Below are 19068 nucleotides of genomic sequence, written 5' to 3'. Positions count from 1 at the left end.
TCAAATATGCTGTATGTTTTGGCTTCCATATAGTCGATGTCATATTCTACAATTGTATACAAGTGTGGAAACAAATACCATGGAGAACTGGTGTGATATCGTTCTATTCATTATTTTTGCAATTATTAGTCATGTGTTAAGGGAGCTTGTTCAGTTTCCTGTTTTGTTTGGACATTTGTATTTGGAACTAACATTACTCCTAAAGCGAAATGTAATGTGGTGCTATATATATAAAATATCAGTAACAGCGAGCGATTTGGGACCATGTAGTGCGAAATTAAGCCATTTGTTAACATTCTGGGCGAATCCGATGTCTGGTAATTGGTAGTGGTACTGAAGCCTCCGCTGAACAGAGGTGGAGGGGGTGGGGGGGGGGGCTTCCTGCCATGTTGACGTTTGCATGTAACACAACGCTGCCCTCCAGTGGCGGATAGATGAACTAAGACAGTTTTGATATGCAACATAGGTTCAAAAGTCCATTTAAAGGGGACTTGGCTATTTTAAAAACAAACAAACCAACAAAAAAAAAAATAGTTGTTTATTAAATTACCAGTATGACCCAACAGTAATTATATCACAGCCTTGAGTTGAGTTGTTACCTTGGAAAACGATGGTGGAATAGTCACCTCTAAGAAAATAAAAAAAAATTTAAATCTGTTTCATAGGTTGTCAACAACGACGCATTAAGACTGGCAATTCTTAATTTCGGAAACGTCCTTATTTTGCATGTTTGGTAATCTAAACGTTCGAGAGAGACTTATGCTCCAATATATTACAATTGACATCACTGAGCATGGAATTAAGATAAGATAAGAAAGCTTCCTTAAGCACAGTATACACACCCAACTACTCTTAACCATGCCACTTTTATTGCCACATATGGAGGAACAGTACAGACCTTTTTTTTTTTTTTTTTAAGTGTATTCAGACAACCATGACTTAGCCATCACAGGACTTAATTAGACATCAGTATAAACCTGGCTAGAAGCACTTCTCCCACTCGGAGCATGCACACTAAACTCTCCATGTATTTGAATATATCAGCTCATTGAGCAGGAAAAATTAAGCAATTACTTTGCCATTAAGGCTGAATGCACATTGTCTTCATAATGTGGACAACCAAACGGCACTTCCTGCTGGTGTCTGTCAGCTTGGCTGGAACAGATGCTAATTTGTGTGTGAGAGAGAGAGAGTGTGTGAGTGTGTGTGTGTGTGTGTGTGTGTGAGACGTGTACAGTGCAGCCCCTAGTGGAATGCGTTACCGAGGCCGACACGTAAACGTGTGTGTGGAGGAGGAATGAGGAGTTAAAAATATGTGGCAACACGCTAAAGATTTTGGTCCTGGCTGTGCAGATGAAATATGAAATTGAAAGAAAACAAAGCATTCAACTCAATTATGGAAATGATTATTATAATTAAAAAAAACGTTTCATAGCAACATTTTACATCATGTGTACCTCATTAACTCAAGAAAACACAAGCCAAATCTAAAGTCTTTTCCTAATAAATGACTAAAAATGGCAGCAACTTCACTATGTTGACACTTCATCGGTGTTGTTACCCCTCATGTCGTCAACATGTGACCAAAATAAAAGAATCTACACTGTAAACTCCATCCACAATAATATTGGTAGAAAAACCTTACTGATATTAGATCTATAAAAAGTTGTTTTTGTATTGCCTGCTAGCTGATTGTCTAATCACCATGTGACTGAATGGCGACTAGACCGGGATGTACCTAATCTTTCCCCAAAGTCAACTGGCTCCAGATAACCACAACCCTAATGATGACAAGTATTATAGAAAATGCATGGATGGATCAAATGATCATGTGCATATACTTGATGAATTAATTGCCCACAAACCATAACAGCTAAAAACAATCTTGTGTATTTTTCTTCTTTGAACAATTTCATTCAACATCCCAGTCAACATATGTTTTGTCTTGGCGAGTTCAGTGTGTCTCCTTCGCGACACAAGGCAACCTCACATCCTTTTCGCTCGCTTCTTGGGTCTCTGGTTGAAGACTGGTGAGGTGCTCATCAGGGATTCCGGCGAATGTGAAGCAAAGCTGCCATCGGATGCCGCGCCAGCGGGAGACGAGGCCATGGCAGCTCCCGACTCGCTTATTGTCGACATGGGGTCCCCCTCCTCAAACACATCTCCACCCAGGTGGTGATGAGGATGAGGATGATGAGAGGCAGCCTGGCCTTCCTCACCATCGTGCGGTTCCACTTTTACCTGTGGCCACAAGGGGGAGTTGTTGGCCACACCACCACCTTAGAAAAAAATGAGGAGAAAATGCTCAGATTCAGCCGAAAGCACAAACACGAAGCACCTGCTTAGGGCCCCGTGATCATCAAAATTCACAATTTCTATTACCTTCTTTCGGGTACCACTGTTCCGTTACAGCACTCATTCAAGCACTTACTTGGTTATTTTTCTACTCTCTTTATTTTATTTGACGCATAAACAAAATGCATTCCGTTGAAGTCCTAAACAGGCGCACAGTGAAATGTGTTCAATCTGCAGAATAGATTATGTTGAGCGAAGTGATAGGAGGAAAGCTTAATTAAGGGGGTCAAAGTCATGTGACAACCACGTTGAATCTCGGGTTGTGCATTTGCCTCTGAGGTTTTTCTTCAGGCAACCTTATGCACCAAAAGAGAACTTGAATTCTTCATTGCATATGTGAATAAAAAATAGGACTCACTTGAGGTGTGAGGAGAGTGGTCGGCATCCAGGCCTGCAGACAGCCTCTCACCGTGAGCCCCAAGGACCCCCATGGGCAAGGTTTGGTCCCCAGACGCTAGGTCGGCCTCTGGCTCTTCACTAACAGGGAAGGAAATGTCACTCATGGGCTCCTCCTTGATCCTGAGGGGCTTTGAGTCATCCAGAGACTTTTCAGGATTCACCAACCTTTCATATTCTTCTGACAGATCATTACTAACCTGGAAGGGCAAAACCCATTTTCAGTCCTTATCAGCAGTTAAAAATGAAAAACACGGATACACAAAAAACAGGGCCTCCCTAGTCTCCAGCTCCGGGTGGTTATTATATGGTCAGAATTTATATGTACATACGGATAAATGTCCATCTTTCTTTGCATATTCCTTTTGTCAAAACACCTGGGTCAGGGGAACTAATTTAAATAAAATGCATACCCAACCTGTAAATCAGGGGTGCCCAAACTTTTTGGACCGAAGATCTACTTTTCGATCAACTAACCTCACGGGATCTACCCTTACCTGCGCGCGCACACACAGACACACACACACGCCATGATGAGAAACAGCCCGAAACTGAGGCATGCGATGCACTTTTGCAGCCTGTTAACTATCGTAGCTCACACGTACCGTTTTAAAGTGCTTCCCTGGGCCCTCCGAGGTTCCTATTCTTTGCCCGTGCCCTCGGTGTATTGTACACGAAGCAAACTCTGAATGAGAATAATGTCGATAAAAGATAGAGCGCAACAGCTCTGATCACAAGCTGCAATTGCAGACTGCTGAGCGCAAACAACTTCCGGTGACGCCATCACGCGCCACCGTAAATTCAAGATTTACCTGCTTTTTTTTTTTTTTTTAATATTTATTTTGTGAAAAGGAGACTGATAGGATGATTATGCTACAGCGTACATTAACACAAAAAAATAAAATGGTTGTGTGGTTTTTTTTCTCCTCGACACTCTTCAGATCTACTTGGGACCTGTTTTAGATCTACCGGTAGATCAGGATCGACGTAATGGGCACCCCTGCTGTAAATAATACATTTTTAGTTTCAGTGATTTTCACATGCACCCTCACTCAACAATGTGACTTGATCCTGAGGAGAGTCATAAAACTTGTCTTTCATCACCTGTAACATGTAGCTGTGATAATCCTTGATGCGCACTTGCCAGAAGTGCTGGAGGGCAAGCACACTGCCGATGCCCACTTCATGGAAAACTTGCTCCATCACGTCAGGAAAGGGACTGGCCCCCAGCCGGGCCTCCCGGTCCACAGCTACCCGCAGGAGGCGGGTAAGGCGTAGGTAGTGCTCGTGAACCAGGTCGGTGAGAGTTTCTAGCACGCTCTCCTGGGCCGTCTCGAAGCCTGCGTGGGCCAAGATGGTGGCCACCGACTGATAAAGGAGCTGCCTGCAGGAGGGCCAACTCAGCTCTGTGACTGGCTCCCCTTTACCCCTGATAATGGGAGAAGACGAAGGGGAACCAAAGACTTTGCGTAAACACTCGCTCATCTGGAACCGGAGGGTCACGATTCTCGCTACAGACAAACGTAAAAATGACATCTAGTTGTTGGAGGGATGCCAATCTGTTTCCCCGATTACTGTTGAGGTGCCCTTGGCTAAGTTATGCAGCACTCTTTGCTTGCTCATTTAATTTTGACACTGAACACAAATAGAGAGCAGTTTGAGTTGGATTTTACCCTTTGATGGATGAACTCATAAACGTACTGTATATATGCACTATAATCTTGACAGAGTAACCTCATTGGACCTTCTCTAAACATTTGAATACACATGCCCTATTCTTTAATGTTTCAGTATTGAATTACAACAGGTTAATCACAAATTTTGTTTGTTGACAAAAGCAGAACAACTTACGTATAAAAGTCACTTTCAGGGTCACTGTGGCGGAGCTGAAAGGGTTTCCAAGGATCTTTGCAGTCAGGTGGTAGCAAGTCATCCGGCATGGCGGGTGGGGTAGGAGGGCGCAGTGGCAGGTTTGTTTCAACATCCTCCAGCCTGCCCCCAACCTCAGAAGACGTCGAGCTTTGACCCTGAGCTGCCGCCAAAAGGCCACGGAGGCGGCGGGCATGCTGGCACAGCTGCACCGCGTGAATGGTGAGACTACAAGGTTCTGATGGGACGTCCAGCATCGTGGTGGGGCGTGGACGCTGGGCCGAGGGCTGATGAAGTGGAGGATCCTGCATCTCAACCGATCGAAACTCACGCTGGAGCAAATCAAAGGAGCTGCGACTGGCGGGAGCCCCTGCGGGCCCAGGGATCTCGCCCCAGTAGCGCATCATGATGAGAGATCACAGACGAAATGCTCCTGGAATGCTAAGAAGGGACAAAAAAAAGGAGCCCTACGGTGTTAGACGTTTCCAAATATTGACATGGAATACTGACTGACAAGTAAAGTTGCAAATGTTCAAAGTTCTAAACTTTTCATGGGAATTAACTGGTATTTATGGGAATAAGCCAGATCAGTATCTACAAATCTGAAGGTTGGATCTTAGTAGCGATCTTAGAATAGAGGTGCAACAGTTAATAGATTATTCGATTTTCACATTTACAAACAATACTTTTGATCATTGATTATTTATTTAAAAGACCTTGTTTGATTTAAAATTGTCCAAATCCTCTACGTTTCAGCCTTTCAATATTCAATTGTTAAACATTTTGTACGAGAAAGCAAGTTTTCCCTCATTTCTAAAAACAACCTTCAGGTGGCTCTCTATGTAGACTTAAGTGCATGAAAAATCGTCAAAACGATGAAATAAAAAACTCCGTCGTTAACATTCCAGAAACAATTAGGATAACGCATCACGAGTTACTGTTGTCAAATTATATAGCGTAGCTTAATAAAATAGATTGTATTTCTACTTCATGTAAATACAACTCCAAAGACAGCGGATGTAGTTCTCCATTGAGTTTGGAAAAGCATAACGTCGTCCCAACGCAATGCATTGGGACGAGACAACTATATTACGTACATGCAGATTAAATACACACAAATGTATCTATTAAAGTAAGAATAAGTTAAGAAATGGTGCCTCACCTATTCAGCAAAAGAAGCGTTTGCTAATGTTTGTATATTAATATGCGCAACCAATGTGCTTGGTTGTTATTTGAACCTTTATGCAGGAAATAAGCCTTTCTTCTTTAAACACATTCCGGTAAAATACAAAATTAAGTATTTTGTTCCGGAAGAAAAATGCACAACGGCAGCACGTTTGTTTTATTCAGGTGACCACCCCAAAAAATTGTTTTACGTGTAAATATTTTTTAAATGTAATGTTTGTGTTAAATTTCTTTCTGATTAGTTTATCTTCGCCGTTCAAATATGAAAACAAGACCCGGACTCAATAGACCATCGCACCAAACATACATGGCCGCCTCCGAGCAGCTCGACGTGAGCGCAATAAAATCGGATGAAAAAGAGACCAACTCATTGAAGGGAACGGACGAGTGCTTACTCGCAGAGAATGACACGAAACCCGAAAAGAACGAAATGCCTGGAGCTGATCAGGAAACAACGGACCCTTTTAAAAAACCAACTGCGTTCGCTGCGTCTTCTCTCGCCAGCAAACGCAGCCTGAGCGCTGCTGCTTCCTCCAAACCCGAAGCCGAGAGGAATCCCGGGAAAGAAAGAAAGCAAGCGCACGTTGAGGAATCCAATTGTGAGCCCTCTGTTTTTCCAGAAGACGACAACGAAACGTCGGAGATTGGGCCAGAAAAGAATACAAATGGTGATGAAAACAGAGACTTTGCTTCACTAAACGTGAAACCAGAATCTAAACACGGGGTGCTCCCGTCCAAGGTTCCTTCTGCTGGCAAGTTCCCTCCTCTCCCATACACAGAGCCTAAGTGGGGTGGCCCTGCTCCGGATGACCTCTATGCTCTTGAAATTCTAAAAAACGGCACCATAGTGGACAGAGTGCCCCTCGGGCATCGAGGCTACTTTGTGGTTGGGCGTTTACCGGTGTGTGACGTCTCTCTGGAACACCCGTCCATTTCCAGGTACCATGCTATCATCCAGTACCGCCTACATCCCGGCGAAGGGGAGTCTGTCGGCGAGGATCGTGGTTTCTACATCCAGGACTTGGGCAGCACACACGGCACAGTCGTAAACAAGAACAAAATCCCTCCTAAAACGTTCATCAGACTCCGTGTTGGACATGTCCTTAAGTTCGGCGGCAGCACGAGGCTATTCATCCTACAGGTATAGCTTGTTTTTCGTCTTTGCACAATTTCTCTGTTAAGATTCTTATTAAATTATTCTTTAATGGCATGACGTTTCACACCCAAACAAATGACAGCGCAGGTCCTCAGGTGGAGGGGCAAGACTTGCGTAATCTCAATTCATTCAAAGCCATCCAAGCACTTTTGTTATTTTAGAAGTGAGTTTGAAAGTGGTAGCCCTTCGCATTAATTGCTAGAGAAGAAGTAGCTCTCAGCTTGAAAAAGGCTGCTGAGCCCTTATTTAGATGCCGTGTACGGTACGTAGAATGTGGCAGCACATGCTGCACTGTTGTTGTTTGGGTTAAGATCAAAACTACACAGCAGAATGTTAGTGTTTTAGTGCAAAGTCTTTTGTCAGCCAACTTTGACTGTTTACAATTCATACACATAATTTACATTAAACATTTCACTATTTCTGACTTTGCTGTAATTAACATCAATATATTTGACTTTTCAAAGCACAAACTTTGGAGTTATGTACAGTAACTGCTCTTTTACATTTAGGTGTTACAGTTTTACATGTGTGACTTACTAAGAAGATTAGTTAGGGCAGGAAAAAAAAAAGGTTGTTACCTCATAAACCTTTTCCTACTTCATGCAAATAACGTCTTCTCCTTTCAGGGTCCAGAATTTGATGAGGAAGAAGAGTCTGAACTGACAGTCACAGAGCTGAGGGAGCAAGGCAGGAAACAGAGGGCGCAGCTAGAGAAGAGAATGATGGGAGAGGGGTCCGATGATAACGAGGGAGAGGACAAGGATGAAGTAACAAGCGGCAAGAGCAAAGTGTCCAGTGACGACTCGGGCTGTTCTTGGGGAATGGGTGAGTTTTTTGTGACTGTGTTTGGAAGTGCTGGGTTGAGAAATTAAAATTCGCCGTTTTCCTTTTACCGCTTGTGTCACCATCAATTCCCCGTGCAGCCGAGGAGCAGCTCCCAGAACAAGACGAAAATGAGGAGAACCCCTTCTCAACAGAGTTCCAAGAAGACCAGGAAGCTGCTTACTTAAAGGACCCTAAAAAGGCCTTACAGGGTTTTTATGACAGGGAAGGTAATTTGACTTCCTCTCAATCCACAGCAAGAGACAGCAGGAAATGTTGACTCTTAATAATTCAGTATTACTTTATATTTAACATTAGGCGAAGAGCTGGAGTTTGAGTATGAAGACAAAAGCCACGGCAGCTGGCTCTGCAGGATCAAGTAAGTGTCACGAAAAACCCCAATCAAAAGCTGAATCCTGATCTGACTGTTTTTAGTAAGTCTGACCAATGAATCCAAATCGAAATTGACATCGTAATGTAGGATACCATTTTCAAATTGCAAAGGCTGCAAGTCGGGAGGGGTTCGACTGCTTCATTCACGGTTGTTCGGCACTTGTGAGGCTTCGTTTCATGTGCGCGTGCGTGTATGTGGGTGTTAATTGCTTTATTTATTTCTAGCGTCTCGATCAGTTCGACACTGAAGAAGTGCAGGCCACGTCGTTTCATGCAACATGTGAAGTGATAAAGGCACAGATGTGTTTGCATTATCGTTACAATCTGAGTCATGGCTTAGTACCGCCGCGCTTGTTTGGCAGAATTTTGTGAAGTAGTCGTCGCGAACGCAGAAAGGATATGTCGAGTCAAAGTTTTTACAAAGTTAACGACTCGAATAGAAGTAGATATAAAAAAAAACGTCTTCATGTGAATTAACGGTTCATTTGTCTTTATTTGAGGCTTAACTTATAAGACCAAAGCAGGTATGTATAATCAATTTGATGCTGTTCATTTTAAAACGGATGAATTTATTGCTTATGTTTGTTTAAAAAAAATAGATGGGAACAGGAAAAAAAAAGACAATTAATCGCATTTGTAATATTGAGGGGGGGGGAGTATTATATATAAGCGGATTAGTGCCGATCTGCGGGGTTTTCTGTCGAGGGTTTTTTTGCCAGTCACCGCTCTTTTTTCTTCGCTGCTCCGTAGCATACACTGTTTCCCGTTTGATGCCCTCCGTCACCGCACTCGCGCTCGCGCCAAATATCCTCTTCAGCGCCGACTTCATATTAGCGAATGTTAAGTCACTGCATGCTGTTGAAGCCAGTTGTCTGTCTGTCGTATCCGGGCACGCCGTATCCAACAGCTTGAAAGCTAAAACAGCGTCGGGCAGCTCCATTTTGTATTTCCGCATACGTGAATATCGCTCTTCAAATTCAATAATATAGTCCGCCATGGACCCGTTCACGTCTTTCACAATCCGGTCAAGTTTGCCGAATAAAGTGTCCATTCCCGCGTCCTGATTTAAGTCATCAGCGGGAATTTCCATCGCTGTCTCTCGTGCCCTACCTGAAAGCGCCAAAGCCACCGCGAGGGCTTGCTTTTTCTTCTCCAAGTCGGTGACTCTTGTCCAAATTCCGACTTCATTCTTCCAGCTCTCGTAGGGTTTTCCCACTTCAAAAGGTGGCGGGATTCTGTAGTTGCTAACCATCCTCTGCTACCAGTGTTAATCCGAATAATAACTCCACTTGTACGATGGTCGTAGAACTCTTTATTTTTGCGACCGTCCACCTTAACCCACAGAAGGATCGCCTCCGCCACATTACACAAAACCCGTGCTATATACCCCCTTCCTCAAGGCAACACTGCCCCCTAGCATTCTAATATTGTAAAGGTTATCACTAAAAATAAAACGACAATTACCGCTAAGAATGTTTTTTAGAACCTTTGAGCCCTACTTTTTACCACCGACCATATCGATTGGGTGGCTGTAGCTATGTAATCTTTGTAAATCGTGTGACATTATGTCACACCAAATTCAATGAAAAAGACGAGCATGATCGGGACTACTTAGCTAAAATGAAAAACACCCTTATCCAAGTTGCATTTTTCAGAGATGATGAGACTGTCCGTCAGCATCCATATTTTGGAGTTGACATTCCGATGCAATGGTGCCAAAAAGTGGTCCAGTACAGATCAGCCATTTTGCCAAGCTTCCGAACGATCCTGCGGCTCGGTCTTCCAGGCTTCCGGTGGACGATGCCTTGGGCCGACAGCTCGTTGCCGAGGTGACCCACACGGGCAAGAAGAAAGAAGCGTCAGTCCAGTGCTGCCTCGAGGCCTGCCGCATGCTCGAAGCCAGAGGACTGCTGCGCCAGGAAGCAGGTGGGAGTGCTCACCGCTCAACCTTTGCAAGGCATCGTCTCAAGACCCTCCGAGCGTCCTAACAAGTTCACGTCTGCTCGACTACGCAGTGTCCCGCAAGCGCAAGAAAAAGAACTGGGAAAATGAGGACTACTATGACAGCGACGACGACACCTTCCTGGACCGGACGGGCACCGTTGAAAAGAAGAGGAAAGAAAGAATGAAAAAAGCAGGAAAGATTGAGGAGCGGACCGAGACCTACGAATCACTGGTAAAGCCGGCAAGCACGCAATAGCTAACCGTGTCATTCGATGTCACATGTAGCGAACGAGGGTAGGTAAGATCTTGGATAAGTGTCTCCGTGTGATGCAGTGCGTCATTTTTAATACAATTACAATAGTCATCAGAACTGTGTATTGTATTCTTGATACAGCTGCTCAATTCGATTTCATCAGGTTTTGTGTGTTTAAAAGCAAATTGGTTGCTTCCCCCCCCCCCCCCCACACCCCCCTTGTAGCTGGCCAAGTTATCACAGGTAGAGAAGGAGGTAGCAGAAGCACAGAAAAAGCTCAGCACCCCTGGGGAAGGTGAGTTCTTTTCAAGTGGACACCGCATCTGGAGAGTATTCACAAAGTGCCACTTTTCCGGCTGCTTGTACGCCTGACTTTAAGGTTTTGTTTACCCCTCAAAAATTCAACAACCTGCAACCCAGAATCAAAATGAAGGCTGTGTGTGTGAATGTGTGTGTGTTTGTGTGTCTATATCAGGGGGCACCAACCAGGTAGCCCTCGAGCCCCACGTGAGTAGCCCGCGGGCCTGTTCTAAAAAACAGCTCGCCAGTGATGGGACATTGTGATTTTGTAGTAATGTTGAAAAAGTAAGTAATTTGAAAATGAAAACACCGGCAGAGATATATACAGTAGAATCAGAGTATCGCATGTTGATATCGGTGTTTCCTAATTATGAGACGTGAGATGAAAATTTATAACAGCAACATTATCCATCCGTCCGACTATTTTCAACACCGCTTATTCTGAATGGGCTTTTTTCAATTTTTTTTTTTTACAGCAACATTATGAAAAGTAATTTCAGAAAAAGTATTTTGTCTTATTTCAGAAGGGTGTACAGTATCAAGCTGGTAGCCCTTCGCATTGATCAGTGCCCACAAAGTAGCTCTCGGTTTCAAAAAGATTGGTGACCCCCGTTCTCTCTCTCTCGTTCTCTCCGTGTGTGTGTGTGTGTGTGTGTGTGTGTGTGTGTGTGTGTGTGTGTGTGTGTGTGTGTGTGTGTGTGTGTGTGTGTGTGTGTGTGTGTGTGTGTGTGTGTGTGTGTGTGTGTGTGTGTGTGTGTGTGTGTGTGTGTGTGTGGAGGGAGTTAGATATCGAGAAACATCAGTCCGTAAAATGAAGCACTGTGAATACTTGTACACGGTCTTCCTATTTGCTCACCAGACCCTTCTGGCTCTTCGACCGATGACCCGCTGGACGCTTTCATGACCGCTGTGCGCAGCGATGCGACCATGAATGCCCTGGAGCGCAGGAAGCTGCACGTGCACATCGCGGATCTCCGAAAAGACGCCCAGCGGCTGCGCAAATTGGTGGAACTCACTCGCCCTTCACAGCTTCCCTCGTTGCTACCCAGGTGAAAAGTCTCCTCTTTTGTTACTCTATCAGTGAAACGTTCAAGTGGTTGTGGCGTCAATACAAATAGATTACACAACCGTGCAACAGTTTTAGCCCGCCCTTGGCTTTGTTTTAATTTGAATCGTTATTTTATGTGAAATGTTCTGGAAAGTGCTTTGTTCCAGCTGCAGCGATTGTGAAAGCGCTTCATTAATAAACATGTATTGTATGAATTACAATGGAACAGTCAACCATCCCCCTACACCCCCAAAAAATCATAATGGCACAGGCGATCTGTTAACCCATTCAATCCCAGCCATTTTCACTGGAGGGATCCCCTCAATGCCAGCCTTTTACTGGATTTTGACTGATCTTACAAGGCCCACAGAATATTTGGTTCCGCTATATAAACATGGAGCCTACCAAAATAAAGTTTGGACTCTCTTCTTATAGAGTCCATATTACGATAGAATGCCATTCTTCAGCAATTGGCATTACAAAATGGCGATTCCCGGGCCAAAAAAAACGGAGAAAAAGAGCTTTTAGTAAAAACATGCATTTAAAGCACGTGAGGCACCACTGCCACCTACTGGTCGCTTTTTTGACATGATTTACAATGCAAACGGCTTATTCTCATTCACAGATTCCATCAGACCCTCCTCTTGACTATGACGCAAAAAAAAAAAAGACTTAGAAAAAAGACAAGTACGTCCTTGGTAGGCGGGGCCTAATTTTAAAAAGACAAGTACGTCTTGTGGAATGAAAGCGTTAAAATACAAATTTCCACATGTCGTGATAACAGTTCAGCCTTGGTGGAGGTCTGCATTCGCACTGACTTTGTCGTTAGAGGTGCTCGTTATAGCATTGCTAAAGCATGAAACATCAATGGAACTTCAGTACTAATGCTGTTTTTGAACACAACTTGAACATACTTTGGTACCGAAGTGGCAGCTCAAATTCTGAGAAACCGAAGAAAGCCTTGCCGCTTTTTGGAGCCATGAAGGGAGGATGCAAGTTTAAGCTGAAGACTGGAACTATTGGGGTAGGTGTTTTGTTTTGTTTTTTTTTCCAAAATGTAATATGACACGAATCTCTTGAAGTAAACGTAAGTCTTCATTTCTTCTGTAGAAGTTGCCTCCTAAGCAGCCCATCTTGCCTCCTGAACTCTTTAACATGAAAGAACTTCCGCCAGGAGGAGAAGAGGAGGAGGAGGAGGAAGGAGAAGAAAAGGGGGAGGAAGAACCGGAGATGGCTGAAAATAAGGAGGATCATGAAAATAAACCTTGCGAGATGAATGTTGATCCGTTAGAGGCCGATGACCTCATAGCTCAAGCGACTTCAGGACAGAAAGGAGAAAAATCAGTGTTGGAGCTAAAAGGTCAGCTGCCACAACTTCCTTTGGAAAATATCCATTCATAATTTATGCCACTAGGTGGCAGTACTAGTTGTCAGTGCAGGTCCAACACCTAAAGATACACTTTTTCAATTACTTTCCAGTATTAAAAACATCTCAGTGCATCTAAGTGAGTGAGAATATTGTGTGAAAACGAGTTTATTACAGTAGTGTAATTCAAAACCGGAACCTGTGGTTTTGATCCACTAAACAGGGAGTGGAATTAGTCATGATTTAATTTTGAATGTCACTAATAAGCTTGATATTGAAATGAGGTAGGTATTGGACTTCTGAAATGGATTTGCCTCAGTCTTTACTGAATTTGTGGATATTTTCTAATTTGTTGAGTTGGAGCTATTTTTTCCGTTTTAAAACAGGTTTCAAATATCCTTATACTGTAATGTGTTGTTGTCGTCACCCCCCCGTCATCGCAGAACAAAATCCCGAAAAGATGAAAAGCGCGGCTTGTACCGACACGGGGAACCCGTTTCCTCATCAGAACATCAAGTCCAACCACGACCAACCATCTTCCGGTGAGATTTGCTGTCTCCGCATGGACTCTGATGCTCTCCTGACATTTGACAATCAGGTCTTAACTCACTTTTCCCAACAGAATCTAGAGACAGGGGTGATGAGGATCTTAATCCAAAAAAGAAAAAGAAAGGCATGGGCAAGGTAGGGGGTCATTACAAAAAAATTGCAAAGAGGTGGAAAGTGACACGAAATTTCTGGAGCGTTTCCTGTCGATTTTCACAGGAATTAAGTCTGGCTATTTTTCTAAACTTTCAAATGTGAACATTTCTATGGGAATGATACCATACCACTGTACTTGTATGAAATCTGGTCATTTTAATCACGATTATACTCAAATATATTTGCCCCCCAAAATTCCCGATTAAGAGCCAACTTTCAGTTTTGTAAATTCCTGGTTTGTTTCCGTCTATTCCAATAAAGTCCTATTCACTTCTATTGTATTTCTGGTTTAAATCTTCAATTCTTCTTTGTTCCCATGAAAAGTGATCAACTTTGAAAATTCCCTGGCTCATTTTCAGCATGAATGAGACATAGATACATACATACAATTTGCTTTAAAATTTACGTTTTTATCCCATGTTGCTCGATTCTTGTTGTATTCAAATAAAATATTATTTTCATAATATAACAACACTGCCTCATGGTGTGTGTCCATAGCCACCAGCGCAGCTCTCGAGCCAGTATCCACAGGACGACCCCGATTACTGTGTTTGGATGCCGCCGGCAGGTAACTGCACTCCACAGCCACAAGTCAAGATACTTGTATTGCATTTGAAGCAAAGCTCTGACTTTAAATTGGGCACGAGGAGTCTGTTGATCTGTCTGAATGAGCCTCGGCTTGTTACTTTTTAACCAAGGATCACATCACATGACGTCCACACATAACGAACAAACTGTTTCAAGAGGCAAGAAGATACCGATGGTGCATATTAATAGGCGCCAATGATATGGACTACCGTATTTTCCGCATTATAAGACACACTTTAGAATCCGATGCGCCTTATACATGGATCATTACTCTGATTTCTTGGACGTAGTTTTTTTTAAATGTTCTGTTAAGCGCTTTGTTACGGCTGTGGAGGGTTTATTTGAATAAAGATGTATTGTATTCCCTTGAGTGTAGCTCTATCCAGTGAATGCACAGTGCAACCGTAGCCAAGGCTCAATATAAATAAAGCTGTATTGTATTAAATTGTACTCTCTTTAGTGTAGCTCCATCTAGTGGATGCATAACCCAACTGCAGCCAATATTGTAGCTTCTATTCTATGCACCTTATAATGCGGTGCACCCTATATATGAAAACTGTTTTAGAATAGGCCATTCATTGAAGGTGCACTTTATAATCCGAAGTGCCTTATAGTGCGGAAAATACGGTAATGAGCCCAATTTAATAGTTTCACCAAATTTTGTGTAAGGGGTCCTGGGTAAGTATTTGGATAGGAAAATGTGCCCAAAGTGCCCGTGTTTGCTCATATCTCTCTGCATAAAATGGCTTCCTCATTGGTAATTGCTTATTCTCATTTAAGTCAAGAGACACCAAATTAATATCTGCCTAATTTATCACTTTTAGGGCAGACTGGAGATGGCCGCACCCATCTTAATGACAAGTATGGCTACTGAGTGGAAAAACCGCCCCCTTGTCATCGAGTCATATCTGACCCAACACGTCAACCGCTCCTACACGCCCGGCACCATCAAACTGTATGATCAAGCTCATGAGAGGCCACGAGGGAATCAAAATCAACACTGAGCTTCAAATAATGATGTTGGCTGATCTGCAAAAAAGAGGACCCAGTTGTCAAGCGTTGCCAATGCAGGCATTTGACCCCTTCGGCCCCGACACACAAGATTTAGGTTCCGTCCTTTTCACCCTTCAAGCAGAAAATAGAAAATGGCAGCCCAAGACAAAGTGAACTGAATTCAGCTTTTATTTTTCCTCCCCTAGTCTCATGCTGATCCTCTTTCACTTCAGACCACCTGACATTCAGTCTGTATTCCTCCCCTATTTGGTTCTACTTGATCACTGGCTTTGCTCCCCCCCCCGAAAAGAGAGTGTGTAGCGGGGAGGGGGAGCAGTGAAGCAGCTTTTCTGACCATCTGGACACTTGGATGGCTTACTGGATGAAACGCAAGCTGATAATGACTCAAGCTACAGTAAGCGGAGTTGTGTGTCAGCTGATACATACGCGCGCGCGCACGCACACACACACACTCATGGTCAGACCTTCTAAAAGTTCTCTTTTTAACAGGATTGTCCTGATGCCATTGTTGAGCATTTATGTAGGATTCCCACTCAGTGCTGCTCATTTGGTTTGCAGCTATTCTCTGCTTCTTTTCCGGTGACAAAGTCAATAATACTTTTACATTGTATTTCGTTATATAAACACAATAAAATGTCTGTCGACAGCTGGCTAGGTCATTTGTTTCACATTAACTTCACAAATCAATTACACAAAAAAAAAAATGATCCGGCCCAGAGACGCTTTTTGTGTTGGCAGTCAAGATGTGGCTGTGACTTGGTAATCATCGGTTTGCACCGATGATTACCAAATCCTGGCAAATCCTGGCTTCAAACACGCAGGACAAGCCATGTGTGCCCCCACCTTGCAGATTCTTTTCATACACTTAAACTGTGATCAACCACCGATTAAACCACATCCCGACACACTCGGTCAGCCAGTGCAGTGGTCACAGAGCCACTTGGTGTGCTTAAGCGACCTCATTAGGGGTTATTAGGGGCACTTACATAAGGTCACTTCGGTCAAAGCATAATTCTGCTGATTAAAATAAGACACAAAGCTAACTTGTTTTCCTATGTGGAGTCATTTTCTGTAGTGTATGAGTAAGTGTGTACACTAATAAGTTCATTAAAAGTGTGCGAAATGATTTGACGCTCATGGGCCAATGATATTAGCAATGGTTGAAAAGGGTCTAATTTTAGTCCATTGCTAACCCACTTGACCTAAACTGCAAATGCTAAGAGCTGACTTCAAGTACAAACCCCAATTCCACCTTAGTTGGAACATTGCGTTAAACATGAATAAAAACGGAATGCAATGATTTGCAAATCACGTTGAATCAATCATTTAATCGAATTACTCCAAAGAAAAGGTATTTAATGATCAAACTGATAAGCTTTGTGTCTAGCAAATATTAGAAGAAGAAGAAAAAAAACTATTTGTCTCACAATGGAGAAATTCACAATTTACAGGAGCAAAACTTATGAGAAGGAGAAAGTAGAAAAAAATTGCATGCACAAAAAACAATTTAAAATACGTAACTTTTTCGTTAAATTTTATGGATGCAACACATTCCCGAAAAAGCTGGGACAGGGTTTACCGCTGTTACACTGCCTTTTCTTGCCTTTATTCAATCAATGTTTGAGAACTGTGGACACAAATTGTTGAAGCTTTGTCGGTGGAATTCTTTCCCATTGTTGCTTGATGTACAGCTTCAGCTGTTCAATAGTCTGGGGTCTCCATTGTTGTATTTTGGGCTTCATAATGTCCCACAAATTTTCAGTGGGAGACAGGTCTGGACTGCAGGCTGGCCAATCTTTTCTACGAAGCCACACTGTTGTAACACATGCAGGACGTGTTTTACCATTGTCTCGCTTAGACGTAGATGGCAGCATATGTTTCTCCAAAACCTGTTTGCACCTTTCATCATTAATGGCGTGTTAGTTACCCGTGCCATTGGCACTCGCACAGCCCCAGATGCTGGATTTTGAACTTTGTGTCCATAATAGTCCGGATGATCTTTTTCTCTTTGGCCGAGAGGACGCAACTTCCAAAAACAATTTGATATGTGGACTCATCAGACCACAGAACCCTTTTCTTATTTTGCATAGTAGAGTTTTAAGTTGGGCGGCCCGGTAGTCCAGTGGTTAGCACGTCGGCTTCACAGTGCAGAGGTTCAATTCCAGCTCCGGCCTCCCTGTGTGGAGTTTGCATGTTCTCCCCGGGCCTGCGTGGGTTTTCTCCGGGTACTCCGGTTTCCTCCCACATTCCAAAAAACATGCATGGCAGGCTGATTGAACGCTCTAAATTGTCCCTAGGTGTGAATGTGAGCGTGGATGGTTGTTCGTCTCTGTGTGCCCTGCGATTGGCTGGCAACCGATTCAGGGTGTCCCCCGCCTACTGCCCGAAGACAGCTGATAGGCTCCAGCACCCCCCGCGACCCTAGTGAGGATCAAGCGGTTTGGAAAATGGATGGATGGAGTTTTAAGTTGTACTTAAGGATGTAGCCCCAAACTGTACAGTATTTACTGACAGTGGTTTTCTCAAGTGTTCCTTAGCCTGTGTAGTGATATCCTTTGCACATTATTATTTTTATTTTTTTAAATGGGGTGCTGCAGATCGAAGGTCACAGGCATTCACTGTTAGTTTTTGGTCTTGCCACTTACATGCTGTGAGTACAAGCACCATTAAAAAGATGGTTTGATTCACTACTATGATTGTATAAAATTGTTTAAATACAAACGAGCACAATTGTTGGTACCCCTCTTGTTAATGAGAGAAAATTATAATGATGAAAGAATGGCGGGGGGAGGAAGATAATAATTGTCATTAGTAAAAACAAATAATGAAAATTAGGCAGTGCTTTTGAATTGGAGTTCAACAGAATTATTTAAAAAAAAAAAAACTCATGAAACATCTTGGACAAAAACTTTGGTACCCATACCTTCAAATTTCGTTGCACAACCTTTGTGGCAATTATTGCAATGAAACAAGTTCTGTAACTTTCAATGAGACTTATGTACCTCTCAGCATGTATTTTGTTGCACTCTTTTGAACAAACTGCTCCAGGGTGCTTTCGCCAGATGGTATGTTTCAGCTCCTTTCAACAGATGTCTAAGAGAATTTAGATCAGGGCTCGTTGAAGGCCTCTTCGGAATACTCAATTTTTCTGCCCTCGGCTGTTCGTAGGTGTTTTTAGCTGTGTGTTGGGTTATTATCCTGTTGCAAAACCAAGGAGGTGACTGAAACTAAGCTTTCTGACATAGTCTTTAGATTTCATTGTACCCTACACAGATTCAAGACAGGTTATGATAGAGCAAAGCAACCCCATAAAAGAACACACCCCCCCCCCCCTTATTTCACAGTAGGGACGGTGTTCATTTATTGATACGCTTCATTTTTGCATCTGTGAACTTCGAGCTGATTCTACACAACCACGTTAAAAGGTTCCAGTTTTGTCAGCTCTCTCCATAAGACATTCTCCCAGAAGCATTGTCAACATGCAGTTGCTTAGTTTTCTTTTGTGATTTATTTTCAACAGTGGCGTCCTTCCTTCCTGTAGTTGTCTCCCATGAAGAGTACTTTGGCTCAAACAATGAAGGATGGTGAGATCTGACACTGATGTAACTTGACCTTGGGAGTTCACCTTTCATTTCTTTTGGGGCCTGTTCTGGACTCTCGTGTGTCCAAAAAAAAAT

General features: G+C 43.1%; 2 protein-coding genes across 4 annotated transcripts; one reads left to right on the top strand and one right to left on the bottom strand.

Annotated features, from left to right (window-relative positions):
• Positions 1–847: 847 nt before the first annotated feature.
• On the bottom strand, positions 848–5878 carry supt7l (SPT7 like, STAGA complex subunit gamma). 2 transcript variants are annotated; one of them, XM_086128189.1, is made up of 6 exons: positions 5783–5878; positions 4603–5061; positions 3856–4180; positions 2920–2951; positions 2714–2832; positions 848–2279 (listed from the first exon to the last, which is right to left on the bottom strand). In XM_086128189.1, exons 2-6 carry the CDS (start codon positions 5025–5027, stop codon positions 1987–1989), a joined length of 1194 nt encoding a protein of 397 aa, XP_085984315.1. In that variant the 5' UTR covers positions 5028–5061; positions 5783–5878; the 3' UTR covers positions 848–1986. The 2 variants fall into 2 exon arrangements, with proteins under 2 accessions (XP_085984315.1, XP_085984314.1); XM_086128188.1 differs by having other exon boundaries at positions 2714–2951.
• A 226-nt stretch (positions 5879–6104) lies between these two features.
• On the top strand, positions 6105–16037 carry slc4a1ap (solute carrier family 4 member 1 adaptor protein). Of its 2 annotated transcripts, XM_086127039.1 has the most exons (14): positions 6105–6946; positions 7588–7786; positions 7885–8013; positions 8102–8162; positions 9963–10102; positions 10192–10352; positions 10599–10668; positions 11533–11722; positions 12649–12745; positions 12832–13081; positions 13531–13629; positions 13710–13771; positions 14288–14357; positions 15202–16037. In XM_086127039.1, exons 1-14 carry the CDS (start codon positions 6113–6115, stop codon positions 15249–15251), a joined length of 2412 nt encoding a protein of 803 aa, XP_085983165.1. In that variant the 5' UTR covers positions 6105–6112; the 3' UTR covers positions 15252–16037. The 2 variants fall into 2 exon arrangements, with proteins under 2 accessions (XP_085983165.1, XP_085983164.1); XM_086127038.1 differs by having other exon boundaries at positions 13531–13771.
• Positions 16038–19068: the final 3031 nt, after the last annotated feature.

The sequence above is a fragment of the Hippocampus guttulatus genome, chromosome 13 (assembly GCF_054856545.1).
Source record: "Hippocampus guttulatus isolate MCC_2025c chromosome 13, RoL_Hgut_1.0, whole genome shotgun sequence".
In the NCBI taxonomy this organism is placed as follows: Eukaryota; Metazoa; Chordata; class Actinopteri; order Syngnathiformes; family Syngnathidae; genus Hippocampus; species Hippocampus guttulatus.
This window is presented reverse-complemented; position numbering and strand designations above follow the sequence as displayed.